General features: G+C 45.2%; 1 protein-coding gene across 1 annotated transcript in view; it reads right to left on the minus strand.

The window, feature by feature from the left end:
* Positions 1-13,242, minus strand: part of D-CDES (D-cysteine desulfhydrase) — a 38,730-nt gene extending 25,488 nt beyond the window's left edge. Inside the window, exons 1-4 of the mRNA XM_086773097.1 lie at positions 12,855-13,242; positions 11,099-11,164; positions 10,806-11,000; positions 10,583-10,693 (exon numbers count right to left, since the gene is read on the minus strand). Coding sequence (XP_086629223.1) covers positions 10,583-10,693; positions 10,806-11,000; positions 11,099-11,164; positions 12,855-13,118 — 636 coding nt within the window. The 5' untranslated portion in view covers positions 13,119-13,242. The remainder of the gene's footprint in view (positions 1-10,582; positions 10,694-10,805; positions 11,001-11,098; positions 11,165-12,854) is intronic.
* Positions 13,243-13,906: the final 664 nt, after the last annotated feature.

Raw genomic sequence — 13,906 nt, forward strand, 5'->3', positions numbered from 1 at the left:
CCTTCTTGCCACAATAATGGCATTCCAAATCCTTTTTGGAGCGAGACTTGCTCCTTCCCCGTTCTTGGCTTTTTCCCCTTTGTTGGGATCTCCCACGTGCATTCATTGCATTGGACTTTCCAACAGAGTTGTTTTTCCTGTTCATCTCTTCTTGAAGAAGAGCACCCTCAACATCTGCATATGACAGCATAGCATGCGAATTGCTAGTGGCTATCCTGAATGTGTCCCAACTCTCTGGCAAAGTGCATAACAAAAAAGTGGCTTTGAACTCATCGTCCATTGCCAATTTTTGATTAATGACCTGGCTGACAATACCATTAAACTCATTTAGATGGGCTGTCATAGACCCCCCTTCCTTCATCTGAAGACCTATGAGTTTCTTCAACCAATACACTTTGCTTGAGGCACTTTGTTGGGCATACAAGTCCTGCAATCTCTGCCACATTCCCCAAGCTGTCTTCTCTTCACGAATGCTGAAAAGTAATGAGTCTGACACAGACAACATGATAGTAGATCTTGCCAGCTCATCCATATCTTCCCACTCTTCAGCAGTAAGAGAAGCGGGCATTACACCCCTTTCTTTTATAGGCTTGTGCTGCTTTTTCTGGAGCAACACATTGTAGCACTGGGTTTGCCAAATATCATAATTATGCGAGCCTTCAAACTTCTTGATGTGAAGCAATGAAGAGCTCTCACCTGTGGTTGCCATAGCAATATGCAACCTGTCAATGCCTGACTCCCTGCAAAAATGTGCAAACACTGCACCAAAAGCACACAAAGTGCTCACAGTTTTTCTCCCAAAGTTTATCTCCCACTGCGGAAGCACAAATGCAACTTTTCTCCCACTTTTTGTGATGAAATCACCAAAATCTGGCTGCTGCAGATTTTGGACAGCACCTTAAATGTGCTCTGTTGCCCTTCCAAAGTACTGTACAGCAGTACCAAGTGCTCACCAATGATGTACCAAACCTGTACCGGCAAGTTCAGCAGCTGAAATTGAACCTTTTGGTCACTCAAAACAGTGTACAGCCATGCCAAAACTTGCACAAAGCTGTGCCAAATCTGTACCAGCAGGTACAATAGCAATAAATGCTCTCCTGGCTGTCCAAACGAGTAAAAATCAGACTTTTACAGTCCCGTACACTGCATAAAACAGTCCCGAACAGAAATTGGGCAAAAGCCCCTTGACTGCAAGCTGATTTTTGAGGATTCAAGGCATAAATGTCTTGCCTGCTGCTTTGCCAAGCTCAACAAGCATACAAACTTGAAAAGCCCCTTGATTTACAGATCAATTTCTGATCATACATGGTACATTGACGCACATGAAGGCATCCAGAGTGTTCACGATGCTTCCCCCTGGCCACATATACATCAAATACATGAAAGCCCCTTGATTTACAGGCACATTGAGTGCTTGTAAGGCATCAACACATTATCCACAGCATCAAACGCGATTGCCTGCATGCAAATCAACCAAATCGGCACAAAAGCCCCTTGATTTGCACTGCAATTTGCTGCAATTTTGCCCAAATGTGCGATTTTTCACATCATACAGCATGTATGAGTGCTTAATTGCACAATTACATCAAAAGCCCCAAATTTCAACATCCAATTTCCTGCAAATTGATCCTGATTGTGACCAATGTCACCCAATTTTGCCAATTTTGCTCAAAATTGAGCAATTTGGCACCTGTACCTGCTCAATTGATTGAATTGATAAGAAATTCTCAAAATTGAAAGCAAATACCTCGTAATTTTTGAATTTCTCTGATCTGCAGGCTGAATTTCAGTTGTTGCAGGAGAGGGGGTTTGCTGATGCTGCTGCAGAAAGAGTGCTGCACGTGTGTTGATGCTGGAAGAGGAAAGAAGACCTGAATCTCTCTTTCGCCTTGTCTCTCACTGTGGGGTTGGCGGATTCATTGAGTTCGACACCAAGCAGGAGGCTTGCATGGCCATTGTGAGGCGGGATGGGCACAAGTTCAAGGGACGCTGCATCAGAATGGACTTCGTTGAGAAGCGACCCCATGAGAGAGCATCTTTCACGTCTGTCCTCGTTGCCGATAGTGAACAAGGGCCGCGTGATGGATGCCCGCCTGCTGTGCGCTGACTCATAGACGGCTTTACGCCATCGCACGTAGGCTCGCCCAGCCTAGCTTCGAGCTGACACCTAGTCGACCTGTGTTCGCTCGCTGCTGAGCGCCACTCGCCTAGGTGGCCAGCGCTTCTACACGGCCTTCGCCACAGGTTGCTGTAGGCGCCTTAGGCCTGGGTGCAGCAAGCGACGACATCTCTTGCACGGCCGCGTCAATGCAAGTAATAGCGTCGGGTTCACCACGCTACCTTTTGCCACGTGCTCGCCCAGTCTGCCTGCGAATGATTCAACGCCTTCTTCTCCACCTGCGCCTGCCCTTCTACGTGCCTGAGCTGCCACCTCTCGCGACTGCTGCCTTGTGGTTTGTTTCACATGGGGTTCACTGCTGGCCTCCTCGCTATGCTGCCTTCTGATTTCTCACAGGATCGGCCTCTCACTCACTCCACGCCTTACAGAAAAGGGGAGGGAGGCGCTTCACGCTCTGATACCAGTTGTGTGGGAGAAGGAATTAGGGTTAGGTTATGTGGGAGACATACACAGAGAAACACAAGGGAGAGAGAGAGGAGGAGAGAGAGTTGTGGGGATAAGTCAACTCACCAAGTGAGTGTGTGACTCCCCTATCACACATGTATATTGCACTAGTACAGATAGTGCACTTAGTACATTAAAAGTACTAAGTGTACTATGTACTATAACTTATGGGCTTGTACACACTATAAGGGTGGGCATAACGCCTTTACCCCAACAATATCTTGACACTCAGAGCTATTATTGAGGAGGGCAGATTATATGGCAAGAGGATTTATTGTTGCTTTGTGGATTTCCGCAAAGCTTTTGACACAGTACCGAGAGCCAAACTGATGCGCAGACTACAGGAGATGGGAGTGCCCACAGAGCTGATTTGGGGAATCATGGCTTTATACAGGACAGCTGTGGGGCAAGTACGTACTACTCAGGGTATATCTGAGATGGTTCACTCCACTATTGGGGTGAAACAGGGCTGCCCCCTTTCTCCCACCTTATTTGGGATGTACGTGGATGAGGTTTCAGACTATGTAGAGCGGGAGGGTGACAGAGGAGCACAGCTAGCAGGGACATGGATTCCGCTGTTATTGTATGCTGATGATATTGTTGTAGGCATATGCTCACTTATGGTAGTGCTATGTGTGAACAGGGCTTAACCAAGGGCACTTTTTCCCATGTGGTTTTTCCCCTTGGACATCAAGTGTGAAAGGACAATATATATTTTGTAGTTCTATATTATATGGATGTGGCACACATGCAAGGGTTGACTTGCATTTTGTGGATACCACACTTTTGGCTCTCTCTCTCTCTCTCTCTCATTTCTGTGTGTGAGCTTCTCTACCCTGCACCTAACCCTAATGTGCAGGTTTGTGTGTGTGAGTGTGTGAGTCCAACACCCAACAATTGTGCTGATCTCAGATTCTCCAGAGGGGATGCAACGTCATTTGGATCATTGCACACGTTTGCACAGGACAGTGGATTGTCTGTTAACCTTGGTAAAACCAAGGTGATGGTGTTTAACACCACAGCACAATAGGTTAGGAGGTCAGTACCCACCTTTACATATGGTCAAGAGACAGTGGAGTATACAGATGCATATACTTACCTTGGTGTGGTTTTTAGTGGCCCACTATTTTCCTTGAGGAGAGCAGCGGAGACCAGATTGACCAGAGCTTATGCAGCATTGGGGAGACTAGAGAGGATGTGTTCGCAAGTTCAGTTTCAGGAACCTCGAACAAAGCTCTGACACTTTGGTCACTTTGGTCACTTCAGCCATGCTGTATGGAGTGGAGATATGGGGACCCTCAGTGGATCACCACAGCCGAGCTGGTAGCACTGATGGATGGAGATGTATGGAGAGGCCCTTGGTTTCTATGATTTCCCGGATGATTAGGGCCAAGGCCTCCGTACCACATGATATTATCCGTGCAGAGATGGCTGCCCCCCCATTGGTAGTAGAGGCACTCACTCGATCGGTCTCCTTTATACATAGCACTTGAGACTGGCAGATTCAGAGGAGTACCAGCACAGGCCAAGATTTGTTAGTTGTGCCAGATGGAGCCAGAGACAGAGTTACATTACATATGTCACTATCCAGTTTATTATGAGATGCGAGGCCGTTTTCAATGCCTGTTCAGAGAGGGTTTCGGACCACTTTCCAGAGTCATGAGATACCAAGATCAGAGATGCCTGGGATTATACTTACTGAAGCTGCGTAGACACAGAGAGGGTCTCTTGAGAGGAAGGGGATCAGAGAGGAAGAGACACCTACAGAGGCAAATTACAGACTTCTTTCGACCAGAGATTGGGCAGTCAGGCCAGCAGGCATTGCAGCTAGCCCCAAAGTATAGCCGCACCACAGGTACACTGATTGATCGGGCTATAGAGCTGGGGCACTCTAGGTGCCCCAAGATGAGAGGCCCATCTTGACACCGGCAGAGATTACAATAGAGGATCAGGACCATACTAGCACGGCATGGGAGACGTCCAGTCAAAGTACTCACCATGGAGGACATTGAGGATATCTGCCATCGACCCATGAGAGACATCTTTGGATAGTGATGTATATGATGCTTACCTTTGTTGCTGGAGTTTTCCTCCCCATATGCTATCCATTAGGAGCTCCTAGTACCTTACTTTTCCTCATAGTTATTGTTTCAGTTTCAGTTAGTTGTTTAGTTGTTTTAGCTTTTCTTACACAGACATTGTATCAGATCCACCAATTGTTGTAACCTTTTTGGTCTTATAGGTCATTTTGGCCTTTTGAGGATGTTAATATATCATTTCATTTCTCTCTCTCTCTCTCTCTCTCTCTCTCTCTCTCTCTCTCTCTCCTCAAGGCTCAAGGCTCAAGCCATCTTCAACCATGGCATCCTCCTCACGTGCCGGGGCTTCCCGTAGAAGGACAACGAGATGGACATGCTGGGAGGAGGTTAACTACACCCCATCCGCTCATGGAGGTGGTTCTCGGCCATGGGCATGCAAGCTTTGCCCGTACCGGCGAACAGGTGGCGTGCGAGCCCACCTCTTGCGTGAGAGTGGACATGAGGTGAGGTTTTGCACAAATGTCACGCCCGAGAAGAGACGGGAACTTCTTGACAAGCTTGCCGTCTACGAGGCGGTCGAAGCGGCAAGAAGGACACCATGAGTGGCCGTGGATCCTGCGACGATGGGAGGAGGAACTCAAGCCTCTACAATGGAGTCATGTGGTGGATCGGGATCATGCACGCCATCATCTATACGCCCCCCTCATCCGAGAGCTTGCGCACTACATTGCTCGAGAAGAAGAAGAGCATTGTAGAGCAAGCGGCCGACAACACAAAGCGGCAGTGGGAGAGGAACGGAGTCTCCCTCATTGTGGATGGATGGAGTGACACCCGCAAGAGGAGTATTCATGGCGTGGCTGCATATTCCCGCAGAGAGATGTACTTCATCTCATCTCATGATGCATCTAGCACCAGGAAGAGCGCGGATGTGCTTGCGACGGAGTGCGCTACCACCATGGAGATCATTGGCCCCGAGCATGTAGTGGGCTTTGTTGTGGATAGGGAGCCTTCCAATAGGGCGACGGGAGCTATGGACATGTCACGGTGTCCTTTTGTATGGCTCATTGCCTAAACAACCTCCTCAAGGACATAGGAGCATTGCCATGGATCAGCCCGCTCATTGAGGAGGCCAACACCATGGTCTCCTTTGTCCTCAACCACCAAAGACTTCGGCATGAGTTCAACAAGAGGTCCTCTCTCTCTCTCCTCAAATAATCCGACACCCGGTTTGCCTACAACTTTCTCAGGTTGGGCCGGTTGAAGGATTGTAGCGGTGCTTTCAGGGGGCTTTTCCTTAGCGACGAGTTTGTCGACATGCAAGAGTCCCATACAAACACTAGCCAAGAGTGTAGGTTACGAGCGGATGACGCCTCTTGGTGGGAGCGTGTGAGCCCATAGTCCACCTATTGAGGATTGTAGACGCTATGCAACCATGCATAGGCAAGGTTTACGAGGCCATGGATTGCATGATAGAGAAGTTGAAAGACTTTGTGCCTGACGAAGACAAATACGAGGAGATCCATGCCTTGTGTCTAGGAAGGTGGAATTCCTACTACTCTCCATTGCATGCAGCAGCTTATGTGGTGGACCCAAAATTCCAAGGCAACAAGCAGGAGAGCGACCGGGAGGTGAGCGCTGGATGGAGGATCATCTTGGACTGTCTTGTGCCCATAGTTGCCAGGCGTTTCAGAAACGGCAGGTATGAAACGGGTTTCATACGTTTTGAAACGTTTCATAAAAGGTAAGAAACGGGTACAAAAAGGTTTCATACAAAATAGAAAAAACATGTATATTTTTTACTTGAAATATGGAAAAGAAAAAACTGTTGACATAACTTATAAGAGACCACATTGAATTCATTTCAATAAAAACAAAATACATGTAAGATATGATGATATCACAAATCACGTGGGTGATCACTGATGACTAAACAGAAATCAAAAGGATCACCACGTGGGTGATGAGTCATGACTCAAAATCCAAGATCAAAATAAATAGCATGTCCAAAGTTCAAACTAAATAACATGTCCAAATAAAATGATACTAGCAGCAGCTGCTAGCTACTATCTGCATCCTCATGCTCATCCTCATCTGCATCTTCTGCCTTTGCAGCCTCACTCTCAAGGTCACTGCCGGTAGCCGAGTCCTCAAATGCCTCATCCTCTAGAGGTGCAGCTGCACCACTAGTACTAGCCTCTCGAGAAGATCGTGTAGTGCGAGCCAGAGCCATGATCTCCTCATAGAGCATAGAATAGATGTCTCTCTCCTCCTGAGGAATATCGGGAATCTCCTTGCACTTCATGATATCAATCTTATCTGGATTCACTTGGCGAGGCTCAATGGGATGACCCTTTTGTTCTAGCAATCAGAGATTGCAGTGACAAAAGACAAGCCTCTCCAATTGTGCTGAGGAGAGTCTATTTCTCTTTTTCGTGTGAAAAAGAGCCCATGTACTCCAGTTTCTCTCACAAGGCCCTGAACTGCAATCCTGGGAGATAACTCTCAATGCAATCCGTCTCTACAAAAAATAATAATAATAATAATAATAATAATAATAATTTTGGGATGATGAAAAAAGCGCGTTTCATACAGGACGAAACGTTTCGTACGTTTCGAACCTGTATGAAACGCGTTTCTATGCAACTGTGCTTGTGCCTGATGCATCGGTTAGACACAAGATCAGGGACCAGCTTTCCATATATAGGTCATTTCATGGCTCCTATGGCTGTCATGATGCACAGATTGACCGCTCGAAAGTTGGTGCTACTCTATGGTGGGAGGACTTTGGTTCGGATGGACCGGAGCTACAGCAGCTTGCCATCCGCATACTTAGCTAGGCCGGCTCCTCTTGCCTCGAGCAACTTTGGAGTACCTACAACCACATTGCCTCTAGGAAGAAGAACCGACTCGGGGTAGAGCGTGCCGATGACCTTGTCTTCATCAGCGCGAACTTGCGAATGCTTTGCAAGAGCGTGACCAAGAAGGCAGATCCCTTCACCAAGTGGGAGATGAGTCAACAAGAAGAGCAACAAGAGGATGAGGTGCAAAGTAGCATGCCAATGAGGATAAGAGTGAGGATGAGCTTGATGCTCCTTCGGCACAAGCTACCCATGACCATGAGGCGAGCACTTCATCCACGCACAAGCTACCCATGACCATGAGGATGAGCTTGATGCTCCTTCGGCACAAGCTACCCATGACCATGAGGCGAGCACTTCATCCACGCACAAGCTACCCATGACCATGAGGCGAGCACTTCACGTGGATGATCATTCATGGACCTTGCTACTTAGCTCTAGCCTCTAGCCTCTAGCCTCTAAGCTTTAGCACTTTTTGTCATTGACTCATTTGAGTCCGTCCATTTATTTTGCCTCCTTAAGACTTAGTCTTGACTCTTGAGTCATGACTCGTTTTGTATCTACTTAATTATTAATACAATCAACCGTCAACGCCTTCACTCTTTGATTGGCGTATTTTGTTAATATGACTCAAAAGCTTACCATTTTAGTGTAAATTTGTGTTCATTTTGATGTACTTCCAAAGTAGAATAAGTGTAGAGTAGAAAAACTTTTTTTTTTTAAGTATTTTTTAAGTGCCGTTCCCTCCCCGTCCCCGTTCCCTACTTATGGACGTCCCACGTCCCGTCCTCGTCCCCTTTTACCGTCCCCGTCCCTTGTGACTATGGCGTGAAGATGCGTTGACAGAAGATGTCCATCACGGACAAAGCACTCGAGGCATTTCATGCAATGAAGAAAGTTGCCTCTGAGTCTCCAGTTCTCAAATTGGCTTCATGGGATGATCCTTGCAAGGTGATTACCGATGCCAAAAATCTAGCCATAGGAGGTGTCCTCCAGCAGGAAGGGCGCCCAATGGCTTATTATAGCCGGAAATTAAATGATGCAGAAAAGAATTATCCTATTGATGACAAGGAGTTATTAGGGGTGATGATAGCTCTTAATCATTGGAAACATTTTCTTTACAGGAGACATTTCACAGTTAAGACACATCACCACGCACTTACATGGTTGCAAACCATGCCTAGAGCCCAATGGAGTGACAGACAAGCCAGATGAAGTCAAATCTTCCAACAATTTGGAGGTATGATTGAATACATTCCTGACTCAAATAACCCCGTTGCCGATGCTCTAGGTCGTAAAGGCACAATTCAAAATTTGCAAGAGTCCACTGTGCACAAGAAAAAGATCTCGATAGTCTGAAGACGCAGTACAAGGATTCTTTGGAATTCGGGACTCGGTATAGATTGGCCCTGTAGTCGGAACTAGGTCACCACACCATCCATGATGGCTGGTTATTTTACAAGATCCGACTATGCATTCTCAGGGAAAAGCGCCAGACACTTCTTCATGATGCCCATGACTCTCTCGTTGGAGGACATCAAGGTATCAACAATACATTGGAAAAGCTTGAGCGATCATTCTATTGGCCCAAAATCAGACGGGATGTCTATCAACATGTCCAAGCATGCCAGATATGCCAGAAAGCGAAGGTTCCTCATATGAAACAGGCAGGGTTGCTTCAACCTTTTCGAGTTTCCGAAGATCCTTTCCAAGATGTCAATATGGACATTGAACCTCTTCCCGCTACATTCGGATCTCGGAACACACAAAGCATAACCACTGCGGACCGATTCAATAAATTTTGCATGTTGATACCGTGCAAGCAAACGGCCACAACGAAAGACATCACTCGCCTGTTCATCCACCATTGATAGGAGGATTGCAAGGACAATAACATCAGACAAGGATCCCAAGTTTAGTTCAAATTTTTGGAGAGCATTATCCAACAACTTTGGGACCAAGTTGCATCCGTCCAGTGCATTTCATCTGCACACACACAGCCAGACGATTGCCCAAAGGCCCACCAGGTCTGGCGACACATTCTTCACCTTCTTACCACCGACCCCAAACACTGCCCACCCCGTTACCTTACCTGGTGGGACAATTGCCTCTGGATGGCAGAGGCTGGCCCAACACCTTTCTATGTGAGGATGACAGCAGCAGTCTAGCCCTCGTGCTCTCGCACTGCCACATTTCAATGGCCTCAATGGCCACAGCCCACATGCAAACAATGGACCCTAGAGGCTAGCACGTGCTAGCACTCGGAGCTCACAGCAGTTTGGCCACCTGGCACATTTGGCAAGCACGCTGCAGTGAGACCATTGGAGGCGACCCCCCCCCCCCCTTCTCTTAAATGGCCCCCACACACACAAAGACCATCAACGCTATTTGGCTTGATTTTATTCACACTCTGCGGGGATGCCTGGAGCACCTGACACAAGATTCTGAGCGTATGCAGAGATGGCAGGTGCCCTTCTACCGCATGCGGAGCACCCACCGGTCCCTTCTTCTTCAGAGAGGAGGGCACGATCACAAGGCATTACAGCCCCCGGTTTGGCTTCCTCCACCACAAATCATGAGAAGACTATATATACCATCATAAGGTCAAATGAATCTAAACTTACGAATAATTTTAAAAGAAACAAGAGAAACACTAAAAACAAGCAAATCAAAAATAGGAAAGCTTAATATAGAACACACGAGAAGAAATAATAATAATAATAATAAACTTGCAAAACTAGACAAATACGTAACTAAATCACACACACACACATATTCTTTATCGAACCAAAAGGCAGTAGGATTAGACTGCCAAAAGCAAGCTGAGACAGCTTTAATGAAGAATTGTAACACATCCACCTCTTCTTACAGATTTTGTTTTTTAGAGATTCTAGAACATGGTACCAGTCAAATAACAATGTGACTTCCAATTGTCAATATGGCTCAAGAACATAACCAACACCGCTACACATAAAACACTGTGGACATGGCAGGTTGCAACTGCCCCATGATTTGGATATGTTATAACAAGGCAAAGCATACTGACATGTCTCTCAACTTACTTCCGATCCATACTGTCGGTATTCTTCCTTTGAAACCAGCTCTACATGGGCGCCAACCATCCTCTCTACAAGTAAATTACCAGTAAGACCAGGGTCCTCCTCAACTTGAGTCTGCATAGTTAAAAAAACTGAAAAAATGTAATTAATAGGCTTATCACAAGATAATCAGCCAAGGAACGAATTTGAAATCTTTCAAAAATAAGCAAAAGGTATCAGAGCCTACCCTGCTGGTTCGTAAAACTAAATAGCAATCAATGTTCAGATATCGAGCTGCCACTGCAGTTGCACGGCAATGATTGCTCTGAATTCCTCCTAATGTAATCACGCAGTCTGCGCCTTCTGCCTTGGCTGCTGCCATAAGAAATTCCAGCTTTCGAACCTTATTACCACTAAGCTGCATTCCTGTCAAGTCATCCCTCTGCGCTCTCCTGAAACATAAGGGGTAAGTCTTCTATTCATTCTCAATCACTTTTCAGCATATATCCCACTATAAACTGAAACAATACAATAGCTTACCTTTATCCAAATTTCAGTACCATCTGGCAAGTCTGCTAGATTCCAACGATGTATTGGGGTGGGAAACTGTAATCACGCAAGATAGGCAGAATGTTCATAGTTTTTTATCGCCTACAAATCTGAGGGGAATGTCTAATGTACTTTATCCATATTGCCACAGAATGTTACAACCCATGTAACTTCATGTTTATTACTTAGTGATAAAACTATTTCAACAAGTGATAACATTATTCACTTAATTCATGCTCATTTGCACGTTGTCAAAAAGCAAACCATGGTTTAGGTGAAGCTGGCCCCTAGTGTCACCAATTCTCGGATTTAGAAGATTTTTGGGCATTAATTTATATTTTATCAGATTATAGGATTTATGGACTTTTGGACAAGCTTTGGGAATGGGAGGTTATCCAAGTTTAGATTCCAGGCACCCTAGACATCTTGATGGGTGCCTAAGAACATGACACAGACTTTGGAGTACGGAGGGCATGTGCCCAACAAGTCATTAGATTGATCACAAGGCTAGTTATGTGGAAAACAAGCTTAAAACAAGATATTGAAGCGTGTTCACATCATTATTAATGACAGTAGACAAGTTATTACAAATTGAACGGGCCAAATTATTAAAATTATTAGTGTGCTTTTGGACCGAGAACAATTATTATCCAAGTAGACATCCTTTTTCTAGGCGCCGATCGGAAGAAAAACAGTTTTTTTTCTTTTAGCTTGGTTGGAAATTTGAAAGTACACTACTCTCACACACTAGATGCCATAGCTTGCACAAGGGGAGATTTGAAAAGCAGATTAAAAACTATCGATTATTGAAAGCAAAAGCAAAATTACTATAAAGGAGTATGTTGGGGCTGATTTGTGCATAGCAAAAGCTTGATGCTAGCAAGGAGGCTCTTCTCCTTAGCTAGTTGCTGCCTCCTAGGGCTCTTCATGGACATTCCTAAGTGATACAAAGCGTTCCGGCTAACTATCCCTTGAGGAAAAGCTAAAAGCAAGCTGTTTTAGGGTTTTCAAGGCTATAGCACATTTTAGAGCTATACGGACTATATGTACAGATCCATACCAAGATGCCAAATCTTGAGTATAGCTGTTCGGCTTCGAAACGGCTGTTTTCAGGTGACTTTCAGCTTTTCCGGATAAATTTCAGGCCTTTTTTGCTTCCCAAAGCTTATGGGACTGTTTTCTTTTCATATGTGCATTTGGAAGATAGATATATCGTTGGAATGGTTCTTTGGCTTGAGGCCGGATAGACTTATTCGCACTACGCACTAGGTGGGGATTTTGCTACCATCAAAACAATGGATATGTGGGGAAACTCTTGTCTGCTATCGCTTGGCTGCCATCCGAGCCTTGCATAACTCTATGAGAGCTATGTTTTCTTGGTTGCCATCTCTTGGCTGCCGCCAGTCGACATTAACAGTACTATGTGCTCCATGATGGAGATTGAAGATAGGGTCTTATGTTTTATGGATTCCCTAAGGTTCACAGGAATCCGTGGACTTGTGCATCTTTTGGGGATGACACACAAGACCTTTCTGACCCCATAATGCCCAATACATTTGAATGATGCCTAGTTTCCCAATTAGAAATAACGAATTCTGCGTAGATATGCCTGATTCAAGAGGACACGTCTACTTTATGGATGTAGAGAAGTGTCAAGGATGATATCTAATGCCAAAAACAACGGGGATTTCTGAGGCCATAGGGGGAATTATCCAACATTTTTAAAATTTAAAAAAAATTTACTTACTTGTCCAAGAGAGACGAAATGGGTAGGGAGAGGATGAAGGTGAGAGGCCCAGGAGGGGGGCGAGTAAGGTGCCTCGTGGAGCATCGGGGGTCGCTTATGCTGCTGCTCCCGCTGTGCAGCAAAAATGGGAGAGCTTGTCATGGCCCTGGATGATACGGGATGACTAGATCGTGGGAAGCTGTTGGAAGATGATAACGATGAGAAAGGCAAAGATGAAGCGAATCGAGAAGAGCTACTGTAGCTCACCAAAAAGCTCATCACCATGGCCAGGGGTTCAAGTCTGCACGTTGTTAACACTGAAAGGGGCTTCTTGTGCCTACATTTTTCCTAATACTTTTACTCCCCTCCTAAACGAAACCTAAGATTAACTAAGAAATGGAGTAAGAGGGAGTTGGACTATCTAATGTCCCTATTTTATCATAATCAAGTGCTTTTCCATCTAATTTGTGAGTCCTCCTGTTCTTCGAGTGAGGAAAAAACCGAGCTATACATTTCAAGGAACAAGTACACAAGAAGGCTAAGGCCAGTAATGAAAATACCATAAATGTGTAACACAAATTCAACACATCTAGGAATGGATTACATGTGTTTTGTATAGAACTAGAAGCTCTAGAAGAAAAAAAATTGAAAATTAGAAGCACACGCACTACTTGCATTTCATCTTGTTTAAATCACCCACATTTGCCAAGTTGTACGAGAATAGACACTACCAATTGAAGCATCATAAGCTCATTGCTAAGACCTTCTCATTATGACAACATCAACAAGCATCACTTCGCATGTAGACAAGTTCAATGGGGAAGGGTTTCACATCTGGGCTACACAGATGTACCTTCTAATGCATAAGAAATTATGGAAAAACATTATAGAAAATGTGCCGAATGAACCAAGTAAAGGGTGGGTTGAAAAAGATGAGCAATCATTGTCACTCTGTGGTTTACACCTGGGCCCTAGTCTTATTCATCACATTAACTCTAAGGAACACGAAAGGATGAATGGGATACATTGAATCTAGTGTTTGGAGCTAAGGTAAAGAACCAAGAAATTCACTT

This window comes from Cibotium barometz, chromosome 3, assembly GCF_041138505.1.
Source record: "Cibotium barometz isolate CiBa-2024 chromosome 3, ASM4113850v1, whole genome shotgun sequence".
In the NCBI taxonomy this organism is placed as follows: Eukaryota; Viridiplantae; Streptophyta; class Polypodiopsida; order Cyatheales; family Cibotiaceae; genus Cibotium; species Cibotium barometz.